The 18,317-nt window shown below is 32.0% G+C and overlaps 2 protein-coding genes across 4 annotated transcripts in view; one reads left to right on the plus strand and one right to left on the minus strand.

The window, feature by feature from the left end:
• LOC107692507 (carboxy-terminal domain RNA polymerase II polypeptide A small phosphatase 2-like) overlaps nt 1-2,099 on the minus strand; it is an 8,307-nt gene extending 6,208 nt beyond the window's left edge. Inside the window, exons 1-2 of the mRNA XM_016491594.1 lie at nt 1,999-2,099; nt 1,799-1,913 (exon numbers count right to left, since the gene is read on the minus strand). Of these exons, the coding sequence (XP_016347080.1) occupies nt 1,799-1,913; nt 1,999-2,099 (216 nt within the window). The remainder of the gene's footprint in view (nt 1-1,798; nt 1,914-1,998) is intronic.
• Nucleotides 1-18,317, plus strand: part of LOC107692477 (leucine-rich repeat and fibronectin type III domain-containing protein 1-like protein) — a 175,668-nt gene that overhangs the window by 125,268 nt on the left and 32,083 nt on the right. The gene's annotated exons all lie outside the window — the stretch shown is intronic.

The raw sequence follows: 18,317 nt of genomic DNA on the forward strand, positions 1-18,317 counted from the left end.
CAATGTATTGTTGGCTATTGCTACAAATATAACCCAGCGACTTAACACTGCTTTTGTGCTGCAGGGTCACATATATGTTTTACACATACATAAACATACATATTTGTATGGGCTACATATAAATACAATTTTTCACATTTCTAATAGGTTTCATATATATTGCATTTGTGTATAGGGAAGGGGACAGTAAATGATGAAAATAAAAATCATTTGTAGGTGAACTGTCCCTTTAAGAACAGTTTATAAGAACATTCCAATATTTTATCACATAATTTGGAGAAAAAGTATTTTCATCATGGTAGGAATCAGTGATATCTGCATAAACAAACTATGGAATGGTGATGAGAGTCTCCGGCTGCAGAAAAACGTCTGATGGTGTTTTGTCAAGCGTATCAGCACACATAACTCTATTAGATGGCCCACCTGCTTGCATCCATCTGATTTAATGCTCTCCTCATTATTATTTTGTCTTTGTTTTCTAGTTTTTTTTTTTTCAGCCCAGCAGTTTAGTGCTTGCATCACAGTGTCTGCTTTTCCTTGCTGTGTTTGCATGGTATCCTCCTCATGTATTATCTCAAACATTCAATTAAAGGCCTGCACAGATGTTACAGATGCAACAAGACGGGGAAAAAATAAACTGGCCACAGCGACAGAGAGTAATCGACCGCAAGCAAGAATGCCAATAATTCCTCAGCAAAGGGAAATTAGGCTAGTTTTCCACTTTTATTCGACAAATATTGAACTGAGGCAGAAACGAGGTGCTCGTGAAGTTGTCACTGACAGACTGAAACGAAGAATCGCGTTTATTGCCAATAGTGGGGAGACACACACAAGGCCATGCATTTTCTGTAGACTTTTTCTGTGTGGCAGTTTAAAGCAATTTCCATGATTATACTCTAGAAATGACATGTCTTCTTGCCATATTCATTTTCCGCTATGTTGTCTTTATGAGCATCCCATCCCACTTTCTTTGGCATTTAATGAAAAATAAATGGCAATTACATGCATGTTATCATGCTGATCACATCTGAGGCTTGATAATGTGGTAAAATGTTTTCATTAGTGTGACTAGATTTAAAGTGAAGGGTGTCGTTTATGAAGCACAAGCATCGAACAGAGTTGCAAAAGTAAACACAGGTTTCCTGACCACTCCCCTCATCTGCCATTGGTCGATCAAACAGATGGCCCCTCCCCTAACACATGCCATTGGTTGAGTGAAATCTGAACTGGTTTCATAGTGCTACTGAGCAGGATTATTATAGTTACTAAAATTAAAACCATAAAACAAGTTTTGTTACTTGAAGTAAAATGCTATACTGTATATATTTACGTCTCATTTTAGTTTAGTTTAAATAAAATAACTTTATTTGATTTTATTCCAGCTGTTTGCAGCATTTCTCATTTTCATTTAGTTTATCTTGATGTACTAAAATAACTAAAACTAAAATAAAATATAATATAGACACATTAAAAAAACAAATGACAAAAACACACAACACAATTACTAAAACGTTAACCGAAATGAAAATAAAAACGGCAAAATATGAATAAAATAATACTGGGATTGTAAACTATTTACCATCTAAAAAATGACACACTTTGCCTTTAAATATGAAATGGTTATTGCAACACAGTACCGTATCTTACAATTACACAATAATGGCAGTGCCTATAAATACTTTAATTATAACCTCATAGAACAATAGCATGTTAAGTTATTAAATGGCTCAGCAGCTGTCGTTTAAGATGCTTTTCATTAATTTTAATTCTGCTCGAGCGCGTGCCTCATGCATTAAACCGGAGGAAATCTCGGACCGGTCAGTTCTCGCTGCACAGAAGCAGAAACGCTCCATTTCAACACAAAATCCACTTCAAAGCATCCTGTCATGAGCTGCTCCCTCCACGTATCCTTCCTAAAGGAGTCATTAAGATTAATGAAGCTCGGCGATTAATTTAAATAATGGCTGTGCGGGAAGAGAATAAGCCCGAGGACAATACCTTAGCGAAGCGGTGAACCCGATGACAAGACAAGAGCGGCTCTTATCGCGAGCGTGATGCTCGGCTGAGCTCTTCCATTCTCTCCCAGCCCACTTTCCCATCTCTCACCTCCATTTCTGTGCTGCTCGTCACTCTCTCGCTTTCTCGTCCTCTTTTATTCCAGCCTTTTCCACTCTCTGCCTTATTGACTGGTGCTGTGTAACATGGGAGTAAAGGAAGTCATGCCATTTCGATTCTTGTTAAGTGAGCATAGGAGCATTATTGCTGTTCTGTTATGCATATTCAGCAGTTTTAGGCAATTACATCTGCAGGAACTGATCTGTTTAAACTAACAAAGCACTGAGTGAAATAAGAACTCGATCTAAGAGAGCTTCAGGTCATGGGGACACGAGAGATTTCTGTGAGCTGAATATGATTTACAGAATATTTTTCAAAATACATGTAGCCTATTTGTAGGTTATGCTTAGAGTTAGGGGTGCATGATATATCAGTTATGTTGGATGCTGTATGTTGTTTTGTATTACCGTTATAGGTCGATATTAGATATTTATTTATGCATGCTTATTTACTTATTACTTTTTTACATTTAGGTTACCTTTGATTTCTTTAAAAACACTAATAACAAAAACACTCATGTAATCTTTAGCAAGTCTCCAAATGAATATCCATTTTCATTAAAATTATTTATTTAACATTTTAGTGTTTTATTTCTTTATGTTTTTAGGCAAAATGTTGCAGTGCAGCAGAAATATTAGCCATTTATTGGTTGTCAGCCATTACAATAAAATAACTGCCAATTATCAATACCAGGCAGAATATTTGTATTGGTGAAACCTTACTTACTGTGCTTAAAATATTATGTGAAATATTAGGTACAATGCAACCTTGATGGAAATATGAACTCCTGTGTGTCTCTTGAGGAATTGTGGTTATAATTTTTATTAATTTAAATGAATGCTCATGATGATGATGATGATGATGATCATGATGATGATGATAATAATAATAATAATAATAATAATACATTATAAATAAGTTTATTATTAGTAGTAGTATTATTAAATATTGTGTTTATTATAAAATACATCAAATCATCATAAATACATCAATAATAATCTAATTATAGATTAAAACATAATAATAATAATCTAATATAAAATAAACAAACATTTCAATAAATTTTCTAATAAATAAAAAATAATAATTATAGTAGCAGTAGTAGTAGTAGTAGTATTTATTATAAATAACTACATTTATTACACATTTATTATAAAATGTATCAATAATAATAATAATATATTATTAAAATAGAAAACAAAATACAAAAATAATAAATAATCATTTCAATAAATGTTCTAATGAATGAATTAATTAATTAATTTATTTATTAAAAAAAACTAAAACAAAAACGGCACAAATGACAAAATTTGGAGAAGCCCAATATAAGATCAGAAATATAAGAATTAAGGTCAGAAAAACACAGCAATAGAAATTTGACAAATAAACAGCATCACAGGAAGTAAATCTAATACATCAACATTTGATCTCTGCAAAATAATACAAAAGCCCATAGTGTCTGTTTTTAGTCTTTTTTCTTTGTCTTTTTTTTTTCCTGTGGGCTATAATGTAGTTCAAGCAGCCGTCCTACTGGCTGAGATATCAATATGCCATTCAGTTCTCTCTTATGTATGTGTTATAAAATAAAGCAGTCCCTCTGGTGAAAGAAAAAAAAAAGGAGCGGGAGATGTAAATAATGTATCTGTGACAAGGGTTCATTTCTCAGCAGAACTGGGTAATGGCAGCATCCCTATGGAACGGCTCTGCCATCTACTTGGAGCTTATTCACTTCGGCACTGATGCATTCACTTGATTTCTGGTGAACTGAGCTGCATCACGCTGCGACGGAAATGTGAAGAGACTATTCTTCTGAGAACAGACAATCACAGAAGTTAATCTAGCAATGAAATGTGCATTTGCAGAGTTCCGGTCCTTTTTAACCGCATTCCTAAAGAAGTTACGGTGAAGTGCGGATTACATCCTTCTGAGAAATCGGATGGATTTGATACAGTGTTGATATGCCGGGCAAAGCCTCTCTGGATAAAAGCCCTTCTGTGATCTCACAAGACGTCCGCTTCTGACAATAAAGCACGACAGGGCAACAACAAAACAACAACACATTGCTACCTGTGTGCTCAGTGTCAGCGCTGACAACCTCCTGCAGCAGAGACAACCTGTTTCTCCAAGGTCAGTCATCTCCGTCCCTGCTGCTGCTCAACCAAATGTAATATGGTCCCTGCTTCTCAGAGGTGTGATCTATTAAAACAGTCCAGCATGGAAACTGCACTCTAGGGGCTATTCATTCATTCATTCATTCATTCATTCATTCATGCATTAATTAATTAATTCATTCATTCATTCATTCATTCATTCATTCATGCATTCATTCATTCATTCATTCATTCATTCAAACTCTATTCAAATAATTATTTGATATTAAAAACTCTAAAGATGCAAAGATGAAAGAGATCCGCACTCGTTCAAATACAGCTCAAAAGACTTATTCCATTTATTGCTCAGAGGTCACAAAAATATGTGCAAAGAAGTGCAAAATTGCACATTTTTTTGTGACCTCTGAGCAATAAATGGAATAAGCCTTTTGAGCTGTATTTGAACGAGTGCGGATCTCTTTCATCTTTGCATCTTTGTATTTTTTGGATCTACGCACCTTATGTTTTTTGCCTACTGGGTTTTTGGACGAGTGTTTGGCGCTACGACCTTTTTTGTGGATATTAAAAACTCTATTCATATTCTCCATTGGAAAATATTCTCCATTTTTTAGCAATAACTGATTAACCTTTAAAGACAGACGTGCTGTGAGTTCCAAGGTTGTTAATCGCTTGTATATGCTTTTGTTGAACTCATCTGTTTGCATTAATTAAGCGTATTTTTAATGATAATGTTTAATAGTGAAAAAACTGCATTACCCCTGATGCTGTACAGACAATTCCACTAATCAGAGAATTGCAGAGAGCAAAATATGCATAGTTTGCCAATAACTCGTAATATATTGTTTCTACATATACAAAACTTCAAATGAATAGTTTTAGATTCCTCCATTATTTTGAATTAAATTAATGACATTCACAGTGCCTTGTGTGTTTATAGTTCTTTCCCTCATTAAAGCTCACAGTCTTGTACCTGATTTTCATTCAGAGTTTTGCTTCTGTAATGTTATGATTCTCCTTGAAGCTGGTTGTTTTGCATTATGACTTATAACTCATTAACAAAGACTTTTTATCCTTATAGGAAACATAAATGCTAAAAAGTGAGCAGCACTAATGCACTCTTTATTGTTTATTATAATGTGTTTTTTATATATTTAGGTCGTATCATGAGCTTGTTGCTGCGCTGGATGACAGAATGAGGGGGAAAGTGAAAGAGAGGCAGCGTTAGAGGAAAGCCGCTCTCCTTGACCTGGCGTTGTGTGGCCTCTCTCGTGTAGGACGAGTGATTTATCGTCTCTCGAACACAGTCTGCGAGAGCTGCTGCTCGTTTAACACGTGCAGTATATCATTACTGCCATGCTATTCTGAGCCATATGATTAGCAAGTCAGATAGTCTGAAGTACATGTTATAACACCGCAGCATGCACTTCATCCACTTATGATGGAAATATCATGAGATAATTCAAGAAGAAAAACAATCAGATACTTATAATGGCTCTAATTGTGTTTGTTGGTTCAAAAGTATTTACAAGTGCACTGTGATGTTATTTATCACTGTAAATAGGATAAGTTACAGCAATAACATGTTTTGTCAGGTCAAATAAAAATGGGATTCATGTGGTAACATAAATTAACTGCTTCAGTCAGATATTGCATTTAGTATCAACATGAATACAAGCAATAGCAGTAGTTTTAAGTGTCTGAAATATCTATCATCTATCTATCTATCTATCTATCTATCTATCTATCTATCTATCTATCTATCTATCTATCTATCTATCTATCTATCTATCTATCTATCTATCTATCTATCTATCTATCTATCTATCTATCTATCTATCTATCTATCTATCTATCTATCTATCTATCTATCTATCTATCTATCTATCTATCTATCTATCTATCTATCTATCTATCTATCTATCTATCTATCTATCTATCTATCTATCTATCTATCTATCTATCTATCTATCTATCTATCTATCTATCTATCTATCTATCTATCTATCTATCTATCTATCTATCTATCTATCTATCTATCTATCTATCTATCTATCTATCTATCTATCTATCTATCTATCTATCTATCTATCTATCTATCTATCTATCTATCTATCTATCTATCTATCTATCTATCTATCTATCTATCTATCTATCTATCTATCTATCTATCTATCTATCTATCTATCTATCTATCTATCTATCTATCTATCTATCTATCTATCTATCTATCTATCTATCTATCTATCTATCTATCTATCTATCTATCTATCTATCTATCTATCTATCTATCTATCTATCTATCTATCTATCTATCTATCTATCTATCTATCTATCTATCTATCTATCTATCTATCTATCTATCTATCTATCTATCTATCTATCTATCTATCTATCTATCTATCTATCTATCTATCTATCTATCTATCTATCTATCTATCTATCTATCTATCTATCTATCTATCTATCTATCTATCTATCTATCTATCTATCTATCTATCTATCTATCTATCTATCTATCTATCTATCTATCTATCTATCTATCTATCTATCTATCTATCTATCTATCTATCTATCTATCTATCTATCTATCTATCTATCTATCTATCTATCTATCTATCTATCTATCTATCTATCTATCTATCTATCTATCTATCTATCTATCTATCTATCTATCTATCTATCTATCTATCTATCTATCTATCTATCTATCTATCTATCTATCTATCTATCTATCTATCTATCTATCTATCTATCTATCTATCTATCTATCTATCTATCTATCTATCTATCTATCTATCTATCTATCTATCTATCTATCTATCTATCTATCTATCTATCTATCTATCTATCTATCTATCTATCTATCTATCTATCTATCTATCTATCTATCTATCTATCTATCTATCTATCTATCTATCTATCTATCTATCTATCTATCTATCTATCTATCTATCTATCTATCTATCTATCTATCTATCTATCTATCTATCTATCTATCTATCTATCTATCTATCTATCTATCTATCTATCTATCTATCTATCTATCTATCTATCTATCTATCTATCTATCTATCTATCTATCTATCTATCTATCTATCTATCTATCTATCTATCTATCTATCTATCTATCTATCTATCTATCTATCTATCTATCTATCTATCTATCTATCTATCTATCTATCTATCTATCTATCTATCTATCTATCTATCTATCTATCTATCTATCTATCTATCTATCTATCTATCTATCTATCTATCTATCTATCTATCTATCTATCTATCTATCTATCTATCTATCTATCTATCTATCTATCTATCTATCTATCTATCTATCTATCTATCTATCTATCTATCTATCTATCTATCTATCTATCTATCTATCTATCTATCTATCTATCTATCTATCTATCTATCTATCTATCTATCTATCTATCTATCTATCTATCTATCTATCTATCTATCTATCTATCTATCTATCTATCTATCTATCTATCTATCTATCTATCTATCTATCTATCTATCTATCTATCTATCTATCTATCTATCTATCTATCTATCTATCTATCTATCTATCTATCTATCTATCTATCTATCTATCTATCTATCTATCTATCTATCTATCTATCTATCTATCTATCTATCTATCTATCTATCTATCTATCTATCTATCTATCTATCTATCTATCTATCTATCTATCTATCTATCTATCTATCTATCTATCTATCTATCTATCTATCTATCTATCTATCTATCTATCTATCTATCTATCTATCTATCTATCTATCTATCTATCTATCTATCTATCTATCTATCTATCTATCTATCTATCTATCTATCTATCTATCTATCTATCTATCTATCTATCTATCTATCTATCTATCTATCTATCTATCTATCTATCTATCTATCTATCTATCTATCTATCTATCTATCTATCTATCTATCTATCTATCTATCTATCTATCTATCTATCTATCTATCTATCTATCTATCTATCTATCTATCTATCTATCTATCTATCTATCTATCTATCTATCTATCTATCTATCTATCTATCTATCTATCTATCTATCTATCTATCTATCTATCTATCTATCTATCTATCTATCTATCTATCTATCTATCTATCTATCTATCTATCTATCTATCTATCTATCTATCTATCTATCTATCTATCTATCTATCTATCTATCTATCTATCTATCTATCTATCTATCTATCTATCTATCTATCTATCTATCTATCTATCTATCTATCTATCTATCTATCTATCTATCTATCTATCTATCTATCTATCTATCTATCTATCTATCTATCTATCTATCTATCTATCTATCTATCTATCTATCTATCTATCTATCTATCTATCTATCTATCTATCTATCTATCTATCTATCTATCTATCTATCTATCTATCTATCTATCTATCTATCTATCTATCTATCTATCTATCTATCTATCTATCTATCTATCTATCTATCTATCTATCTATCTATCTATCTATCTATCTATCTATCTATCTATCTATCTATCTATCTATCTATCTATCTATCTATCTATCTATCTATCTATCTATCTATCTATCTATCTATCTATCTATCTATCTATCTATCTATCTATCTATCTATCTATCTATCTATCTATCTATCTATCTATCTATCTATCTATCTATCTATCTATCTATCTATCTATCTATCTATCTATCTATCTATCTATCTATCTATCTATCTATCTATCTATCTATCTATCTATCTATCTATCTATCTATCTATCTATCTATCTATCTATCTATCTATCTATCTATCTATCTATCTATCTATCTATCTATCTATCTATCTATCTATCTATCTATCTATCTATCTATCTATCTATCTATCTATCTATCTATCTATCTATCTATCTATCTATCTATCTATCTATCTATCTATCTATCTATCTATCTATCTATCTATCTATCTATCTATCTATCTATCTATCTATCTATCTATCTATCTATCTATCTATCTATCTATCTATCTATCTATCTATCTATCTATCTATCTATCTATCTATCTATCTATCTATCTATCTATCTATCTATCTATCTATCTATCTATCTATCTATCTATCTATCTATCTATCTATCTATCTATCTATCTATCTATCTATCTATCTATCTATCTATCTATCTATCTATCTATCTATCTATCTATCTATCTATCTATCTATCTATCTATCTATCTATCTATCTATCTATCTATCTATCTATCTATCTATCTATCTATCTATCTATCTATCTATCTATCTATCTATCTATCTATCTATCTATCTATCTATCTATCTATCTATCTATCTATCTATCTATCTATCTATCTATCTATCTATCTATCTATCTATCTATCTATCTATCTATCTATCTATCTATCTATCTATCTATCTATCTATCTATCTATCTATCTATCTATCTATCTATCTATCTATCTATCTATCTATCTATCTATCTATCTATCTATCTATCTATCTATCTATCTATCTATCTATCTATCTATCTATCTATCTATCTATCTATCTATCTATCTATCTATCTATCTATCTATCTATCTATCTATCTATCTATCTATCTATCTATCTATCTATCTATCTATCTATCTATCTATCTATCTATCTATCTATCTATCTATCTATCTATCTATCTATCTATCTATCTATCTATCTATCTATCTATCTATCTATCTATCTATCTATCTATCTATCTATCTATCTATCTATCTATCTATCTATCTATCTATCTATCTATCTATCTATCTATCTATCTATCTATCTATCTATCTATCTATCTATCTATCTATCTATCTATCTATCTATCTATCTATCTATCTATCTATCTATCTATCTATCTATCTATCTATCTATCTATCTATCTATCATCTCTCTCTCTCTCTCTCTCTCTCTCTATCATCCACCCATCCATCCCTACCTCTCTCTCTCTCTCGCTCTCTCTCTCTATCTATCTATCGATCTATCTATATATATATTAACGTTAAATAAGTTTAAGATTCAAGACTGTTTTGAGTTCACTTAAATTAAAAGTCTATAAAATGTTAAAATAATGGCTTTCAATTACACTGTAATACTGTTCATGGCTTAAACTGAGAGGAGATTTTAATTGAGAATCAGCAGGTGTATTGGTATCAATGATACTTCATTAATAATAGGCTATGCCATTATTATAAGTAGACCATCTTTATGCTGTTTCTACATTAATTCTACATTCTCATATGCTGATTTGGTGCTCAATCAGTTATTACCGGTTCTCTATTACATAATAATTGTTCACATAATTATCATATAGCAATAGCATTCATATTTATGTGAAAAAGTAATATTTTGTAGTATAATATTTGATACATTTAATGCATCTGCTGAATACATTTCCTGGTTTTTGTTCCCTGTCTTCCTTTTTTATTTTATTTTTTTTTCCTTGTCTACATATACATTTTGAAAAGTAATTTATAAAAAAAAAAATATATATAATAATAATAAGTTCCATTATGTTTATTGATTCTTTATTAATTATTATTAATCGTTATTAAAGGAACAGCAGAACATGCTTAAATGGCCTAAACTGCACTATAAAATAAGTGAATAAAAATAAGTAGATTTTGCAATTAAAAATGCATACAAATACATGCCTTAAGTGTATTAGTGTGGTTAACGTGTGAATATTTTGTGTATTTCTCCTGTTATTTTATCAGTGTCTAAAATGAACCCACTGTGCTCAACACACTCACATTGAGCTTTATTGCCTAAATCAGTGTGTGGCTGTAGAATAACAAACCCTCATAGCTATTAAAATGAATTGCTTTTAAAATGTTATCGGTTCCTTAATAGGAGTGTTCTAGTGCAGTGTAATTACGAAATATTTTCTTGAATATAGATCATACATAAAAACACAAATAGTGTAATAGATGCTATTGCCTTGAAGGAAGAATTGTAAATGTTTCCCTAGAGACAACGAGAGCAGGAACGATCAGTGAATCTACTGTGTCTATAACAGAGCGGCTCTCAGTGTGCAGTCGGTTCCGGCCTGTTCTCATACACAATACGTGGGATTTCACAAGCTTAACCACCTGAGGTTCATGTCTAGTCCAAGTGCTCGCTGTCTGCTTTCTCAAGTGTGTGTGTGTGTGTGTGTGTGTGGGCGTGTGAGGTGAGGGAGCGTGTCTTTGAGACGAGGTGAGCATGTGGGTGGTTGGTTTGCAGTTTTGTTGCGATTGTGTGGGTAGAGATAATGCACTTTTAGAGTCGTCGTATAATGAATGTGTGTGGATTTGGTGTGGATTCTGAGTCAACGCGGTTAGCCTGTCAGTCGCTACAATGCCATTGTTGTTCAAGAAAACCATTGACTGTTGCATGACTTCAGTGAAGTACCAGTATTAGTTTTCAGGTTATGATTATTTATTTCACTTCTCCGTTAACTTGTCATCTTCCATTATCATCATCTAGCTGCTTAAAGTACTTACAGTACTACTACTTAAAAGAAAAGGTCACCCGAAATGATTCTATCATCATTAACTGACCTTAATTTCAAGTCCTGTTTCTAGCCCAGTGACTGACTTTCTTCTGTGAAATGCAAAAGAAGATATTTAGCACAATGTTCAAAATGTTGTTTCCCTACTGTGTGGAAAACAACATATAAAACCTTATTAAAAACAGTCTATATGACTTTAATGTTGATTTCATGTGTTTTTTAATGCTATTTCCATAGTATATTACTTCAATTTAGCCATCAAAAAAAAAAAAAAAAAGATAACCAACAATGGCTTGTCATAAAAACAGCTCTGGCTCATTGTAAAAAAAATATAAAAACATAACTGTACTTAAAATTAACTGCTCTTTCCAGCCAAAATTAACTCTAGTGGGAGTAAAACACCAACAACTTTTACTTATTTTCCCCCAAGTTATGATTACAGTGGCAAATGATCGATTTATAAAGACTTATTTTTACACAGTTCCATGCACAATACTATATTATGAGCTCAAAACACTTCTACCATAGTGCATGATTGTAAACCAATACATTTTGACATTTGCATCACATAACCAGCTCCATATATACAGCTTTTGCGATGTAGTAAACTTGCTCGTTAGCGCACCCGGTACAGCATTGCACGAGTCACGATAAAAGCTCAAACAATTATAGAAGCAAGAAAAAACTACATGTTTGCTTCAGCAAATGTGTTTTTATCTCATGTTTGCTTTTGTTAACACTAGGGCCTTTCGCACCGCTTTAGTTCCAGAACTAAATGTACTATCGGTTAGGTTTAGTGTAGGTGGTACATATTTTTCAAACGCGATTTCATTCCCGAACTGCTGTGATATGTATAATGTTACCTAATAAAACAGCCAGATTCACGTTTATCTGTTTTGGATAAAACTGAAAATGCTTTTAATGCCTCTTACTGGACTTTTTACTTTAAAGTGTCAAAAAAAAAAAAAAAACGTGCAAGAAGCAAAGTAAAATCACTCTGCAGATTTGTTTTTGTTTTTTTTATATGCATTTATAATAATAAAAAAAAATGCAGGTCTGCTTAATAGAAAGAACTGTATAGTTTTAAAGGTGCTTCTTACTTTACTGTCATATCAAGACAGTTGCATTACCTTATGCCCCTCAAAAATCATCAACATGTCAAAGAGCAGCTTGGACATTCTACAAAACATCTCCTTTTGTGTTCCACCAAAGAAACAAGGTTATTCGGGTTTCGAAAGACACAAGGGTGAGAAAAACAGGCCAGATTTTTCATTTTCTGAAAATAATCCTTTTACATTTCTTTAGGCCGCTAGCTATCCTTTTCTATCCCTTTATATCTTGTCCAAATCTTGCTGGAGCAGACACGAATCATTATCCCTGGAAACCCTTCCTCTAGCCATGGGCGAAGAAAGAAAGCGTCAAAAAACAAGAGAAGAAAAGCGTTTGTTTGATGTCTGCTAGGAAGAGAAGAGCCAGTGTTCAACATGGCCACTAACATGCTTCCGCCTCAGCTGAACGCCGGAAGAACCGGAGGCGAACTTTACCCGAGCATTAGAATTCCAGTCCATACTGAGCTCCGGCTCCGGCAGCCAAGAGAACCAAGAGATGCTCGTTTTTACTCATTTTCTTTCTCTGCCCAAGAACAGCATGCATCCATGCTAGTTAGCACTTCTGAAATTTAATAACAAAGACCTCCTGAGCGATGATAATTTGATATGAATCTCTCTCTTCCTCCTCGCTTCTTGAGTTAAGATCGAGCCTTCGGCTGAACCAGCCTTCAGAAAGAAGAGAAAGAGACGCTCATATAACCAGGCCATTCACATCGGCAAGGCCAGAATGAGACATTGCACAATAGCATTAATTTCCTCAGTGTGATTGTAGACATACAAGGTCTCACGGAGGGGTATATGAAGATAGCATGTATAGATTGCGGATGTCTAGGGTGTTTTCACAGAAAGCTTCCTCTGGTGTGTAGGTGTCCTTATTTTCTCTCTGTATATCTTTCTTTAACGCACACCTGAGTGTGGCTGGACGTAGGTAAAATCACCAATCAAAATAAGTGCTCACTTGCCGTTAGGGATGGAACGATTACCGGTTTCACGATAAATCACGATAACATGCCCTGACGGTTAGTATTATCGTTTAAAATTAAATTATCATCAAAAATGTATTTGATTATCGCGCTTTTGAAAACTCGTGGTAAATCCTGTCCAGCCAGCATCAGTCTGATGCAGAAGCAGCATGCAGTGTTGTTGTTTTGTTTTTTTTTGCACGAGACGAAATGGCGGAAGGCAGTGACAGCGCTATTTTTCAGCCATCTAAGAGGACCAAATCGGTGGTCTGGTCGTATTTTGGCTTTTACAAGAGTCCTGAAGGCAATTTAATCGAGTACGGTCACCCTGTCTGCAGATCTTGCAAGAATAAAGTCGCTGCAAAAGGGGGAAACGCATCAAATTTGCTCAGCCATCTTCGTGACCACCACCCACTGTTATATAGCGAATGCAAGGTAACTTTTACCTCAATACCAAAACTAACTGGGCAAATAATTGGACAAAAAATATTGATTAGAGATTAAATATTTCGTTATCTCACTTGTAATTAACGCAAAGCTTCCGCAAAGAAAAGTTCTCAGCAAGTGGCTTTGAGCCAAGAAGAACGAACGTTCAAACTATAAGGTTGACATTTAAGGGATGATGTATTGTATATTCATAGTTAACTTATTACACATATTTTTTTTTGTTTACCTATAATAATATATAAATACGGGGATATGAAATATTGAATTGAGATTAATGTTTTGAAATCTTACCTGTTTATAAATCCATTATGAACAGTGTACAAAACAATCGTCAGGACAATATGATCACTACAGCAAAATTATAGTAGTATTAATACTAAATTCCTCTGATTTCATTTTCAATACAATCAAAAACTGAGACGCAAGACGGCAAGCTGCATTTGAATGAAACGAGAGAGCCGCTCTGCGCCTCTGCGGTGATACTAGAGACATGGGACGAATTCCAAACAGAAGTGAGCATCCCTATGCCCTACTCCCTTCAAAGGGCAGAGCCCTTGAAGTGTGTTCTATGAAGGGTGCAGGGTATTACGGTCTCGTATAAGCGTTTGGAACTCTCTTGGCGAAGGGAATGACTGACCAAATGTTACCTTGACAACGCTGCGCGTGCGTGCAGCATTCAGTACTCCATCAGTTGTTGCAAATAAATATTTATTATTATTATTATTATTTTATTCAAATATTGTCTAATTGTGTCTTATTTACTATTAAGCGTTTTCAAACTAAACTTGCTTACACTACCGTCTTAAATCATATTTTTTCACTGACGAAAAATATGTTGTCTTACATTAAAATAGACAAATTTAATTAGCCTATTCTATTTATGTTTGTATGTATGTGAACTCGAAATCAACCCCAACTTTGCTTTAAAAAGCATCACAAGATCTCCTAACCGAAGATCACATGATCACTAACGGTAATCACATTGTACATATATATATATATATTTTGTGTGTATGTATATGTATATATATATATAATGATAATATTGATAACCGTGATAACTTTGGTCACTATAATCGTGATATGAAATTTTCATACCATTACATCCCTACTTGCCGTGAAGTCTGCGAGTTCGGTTGAGGTGAGTGCTTTAATTCGTCCGGAGGCAGATCTGTTCTATGATCTGTGAGAGCGTCTGCAACTGTTGTGTGCTTTATGCCTTGCTGATTTGCACTGTGTCCTCCTTGCCTCCGTCCTCTGGCGAAATAGCACACGTCCTACAGAACGGTTAAAATCCTCGGGCAAACCAGCACTGCTAAACATCTGCGACAACAGCATTGACGTAAAAGTCACAAACACATCAGTCCTCCGTTCCTCCTGCTGAGCTCGTATGATTGCTGACTGTAGTTTGACAAATATATGGAGATATGATATATAGCAAATTATATATCTACAAGAAATTACTTATTTTACCTTTGTTACACTACAAGTTTACATTATGTTGTTTGTTTGTTTTTGGTCAATGACAATTTATTCAAAGATGCAATTCATGCAAATACACATTTAAAATTATTTTTGCTATTTTTGTGGGGCACAAAGACAGAAACTGTCTTAATGTCAAAATGAAGAATAAAGACTCATTAAAAGATTCTAATGTTTTTTTTTAAAGAAATCCTTACTAAGTAGTTTGCATATTATTTTATATTGCATATTGAAAACTGCAAAATCATTATTAAGATGAAAAATGGTGTAGCATTTACTTTGAAGCAATTTTTGTTAGTAAATTTCACAAATTATTACAAAGAAACAGCAATTAAACAAGACATTTTTAAGTATAAATACTAACATAGTGCTTCCTTGTAAAACTTACTCCGGCAATATTTGTTTTATTTACAACTAAAATAAAATAAATAAATAAATCTGCTTTTTTTTTTTCTTTTTTTTTTTACAAATTAAGATGCAATTCATGCAAATACACATTTAAAATAATTTTTGGTATTTTTGTGGGGCACAAAGACAGAAACTGTCTTAATGTCAAAATGAAGAATAAAGACTCATTAAAAGATTCTAAAGTTTTTTTTTTAAAGAAATCCTTACTAAGTAGTTTGCATATTATTTTATATTGCATATTGAAAACTGCAAAATCATTATTAAGATGAAAAATGGTGTAGCATTTACTTTGAAGCAATTTTTGTTAGTAAATTTCACAAATTATTACAAAGAAACAGCAATTAAACAAGACATTTTTAAGTATAAATACTAACATAGTGCTTCCTTGTAAAACTTACTCCGGCAATATTTGTTTTATTTACAACTAAAATAAAATAAATAAATAAATCTGCTTTTTTTTTTTCTTTTTTTTTTTACAAATTATTCAGAGTTTAATGACAATATTTTATTAAATATTTCAGTCAGTATTAAGACTGAAATAGTGCTTTCTTGTAAAACATATTTAGACAATATTTGTTTTGTTTATTCAGATTAAACTATTTTATTACTTTTTGAATAAAGTAATAAATAAATAAATAAATGCTTGTAAAATATAAAATCTGATTGATTGATTGATTGATTGATTGATTGATACAAATTTTAAGAAAAAAATTGAGTAGAAAGAGGACATTTCTAAGAATTTCTAAAGACTTTTATTTTTCTTTATCATGGATTATTATACTTGTATGCCACTGGTTTTCACATCAGTCCTTTTTATTGTTTCTGTTTGAATCAAGGAGGTCTATAATAACTGGAGAAAGCATCCATTAGCATTAAAATATAAAATCTGATTGATTGATTGATTGATTGATTGATTGATTGATACAAATTTGAAGAAAAAAATTGAGTAGAAAGAGGACATTTCTAAGAATTTCTAAAGACTTTTATTTTTCTTTATCATGGATTAGTATACTTGTATGCCACTGGTTTTCACATCAGTCCTTTTTATTGTTTCTGTTTGAATCAAGGAGGTCTATAATAACTGGAGAAAGCATCCATTAGCATTTCCACTGGTCTCAATGGCAGTTGCTTGGCCGGATAGAGGTTGTGCTTGGAGGGGCTGATGATGAAGATGATGATGATGAAGTAATTACCAGCGCTAATAGCATGCAATGTTGGGCAGTGTGAGAGGATTAGCATGACTGCGCCTCAGTCCCGTTCCTGACGTGTGCTGTGTTTGACAGCCGGAGACAGCGAAGGACGGAGAGAGGATGTTTGCTGTTTGTGTAATCGGAGTGACATACAGGCCTGGCAGCCATGGTAGCGGTGACTGCGAGGGAAGGCAGCGCTGATGGATCTGTCACTGCCCCTCCTCTGCCCATCACACTGCCTGCTTGTTTGGCTAGAGACAGGAATTGTTTTGTGGGTGATAAGGTGCACTAGAAACAGAGTGAATGACTGTGAATGTCAATGCCGTCTGTATAAGATTGGGCTTCCTTTCAATTCCTTGAGAATGGCCACTCACCATCGGACGCTGAAATGGAATTTGGATTGGAGCGACAGGAAGATTCTGAAGTGCAAATCAAGCAAATTCAACACATTCACACGACACACGTCCAACATGACTAATGAATTGATTCTTGAAGAGTAGATTTTTTTTTTCTTCCTCAAACGATTAGACATATTTTGCTGAACTAATTGTCAAAATGTTTAAAACAACCATACAAAGAGATTTTAATTACATGTCCACCACATTATTTTCTGAAAATAAAATAAAATAAAATAAAATAAAATAAAATAAAATAAAATAAAATAAAATAAAATAAAATAAAATAAAATAAAATAAAATAAAATAAAATAAAATAAAATAAAATAAAATAAAATAAAATAAAATAAATGGTGTAGAAACAATTTTCACTCAGAAATTGCTAGTACATTTAACAAATAATTACGAATAATTAAGAAATGGCAAGTAACAAGCAGAAAAAAATTATAACGTTTTTTTTTTTTTTTTATGTAAAATGTACTCCAGGAATTTTTGTTTTGTTTATACTTTGAAAAGTCTTTTTTTTTTGTAATGTACATAAAAAATTTAATACTGAAATAAATTATTTATGATTTATTGAATCATTC

This window comes from Sinocyclocheilus anshuiensis, unplaced genomic scaffold (genome assembly GCF_001515605.1).
Source record: "Sinocyclocheilus anshuiensis isolate Anshui unplaced genomic scaffold, SAMN03320099.WGS_v1.1 scaffold1082, whole genome shotgun sequence".
NCBI lineage: Eukaryota > Metazoa > Chordata > Actinopteri > Cypriniformes > Cyprinidae > Sinocyclocheilus > Sinocyclocheilus anshuiensis.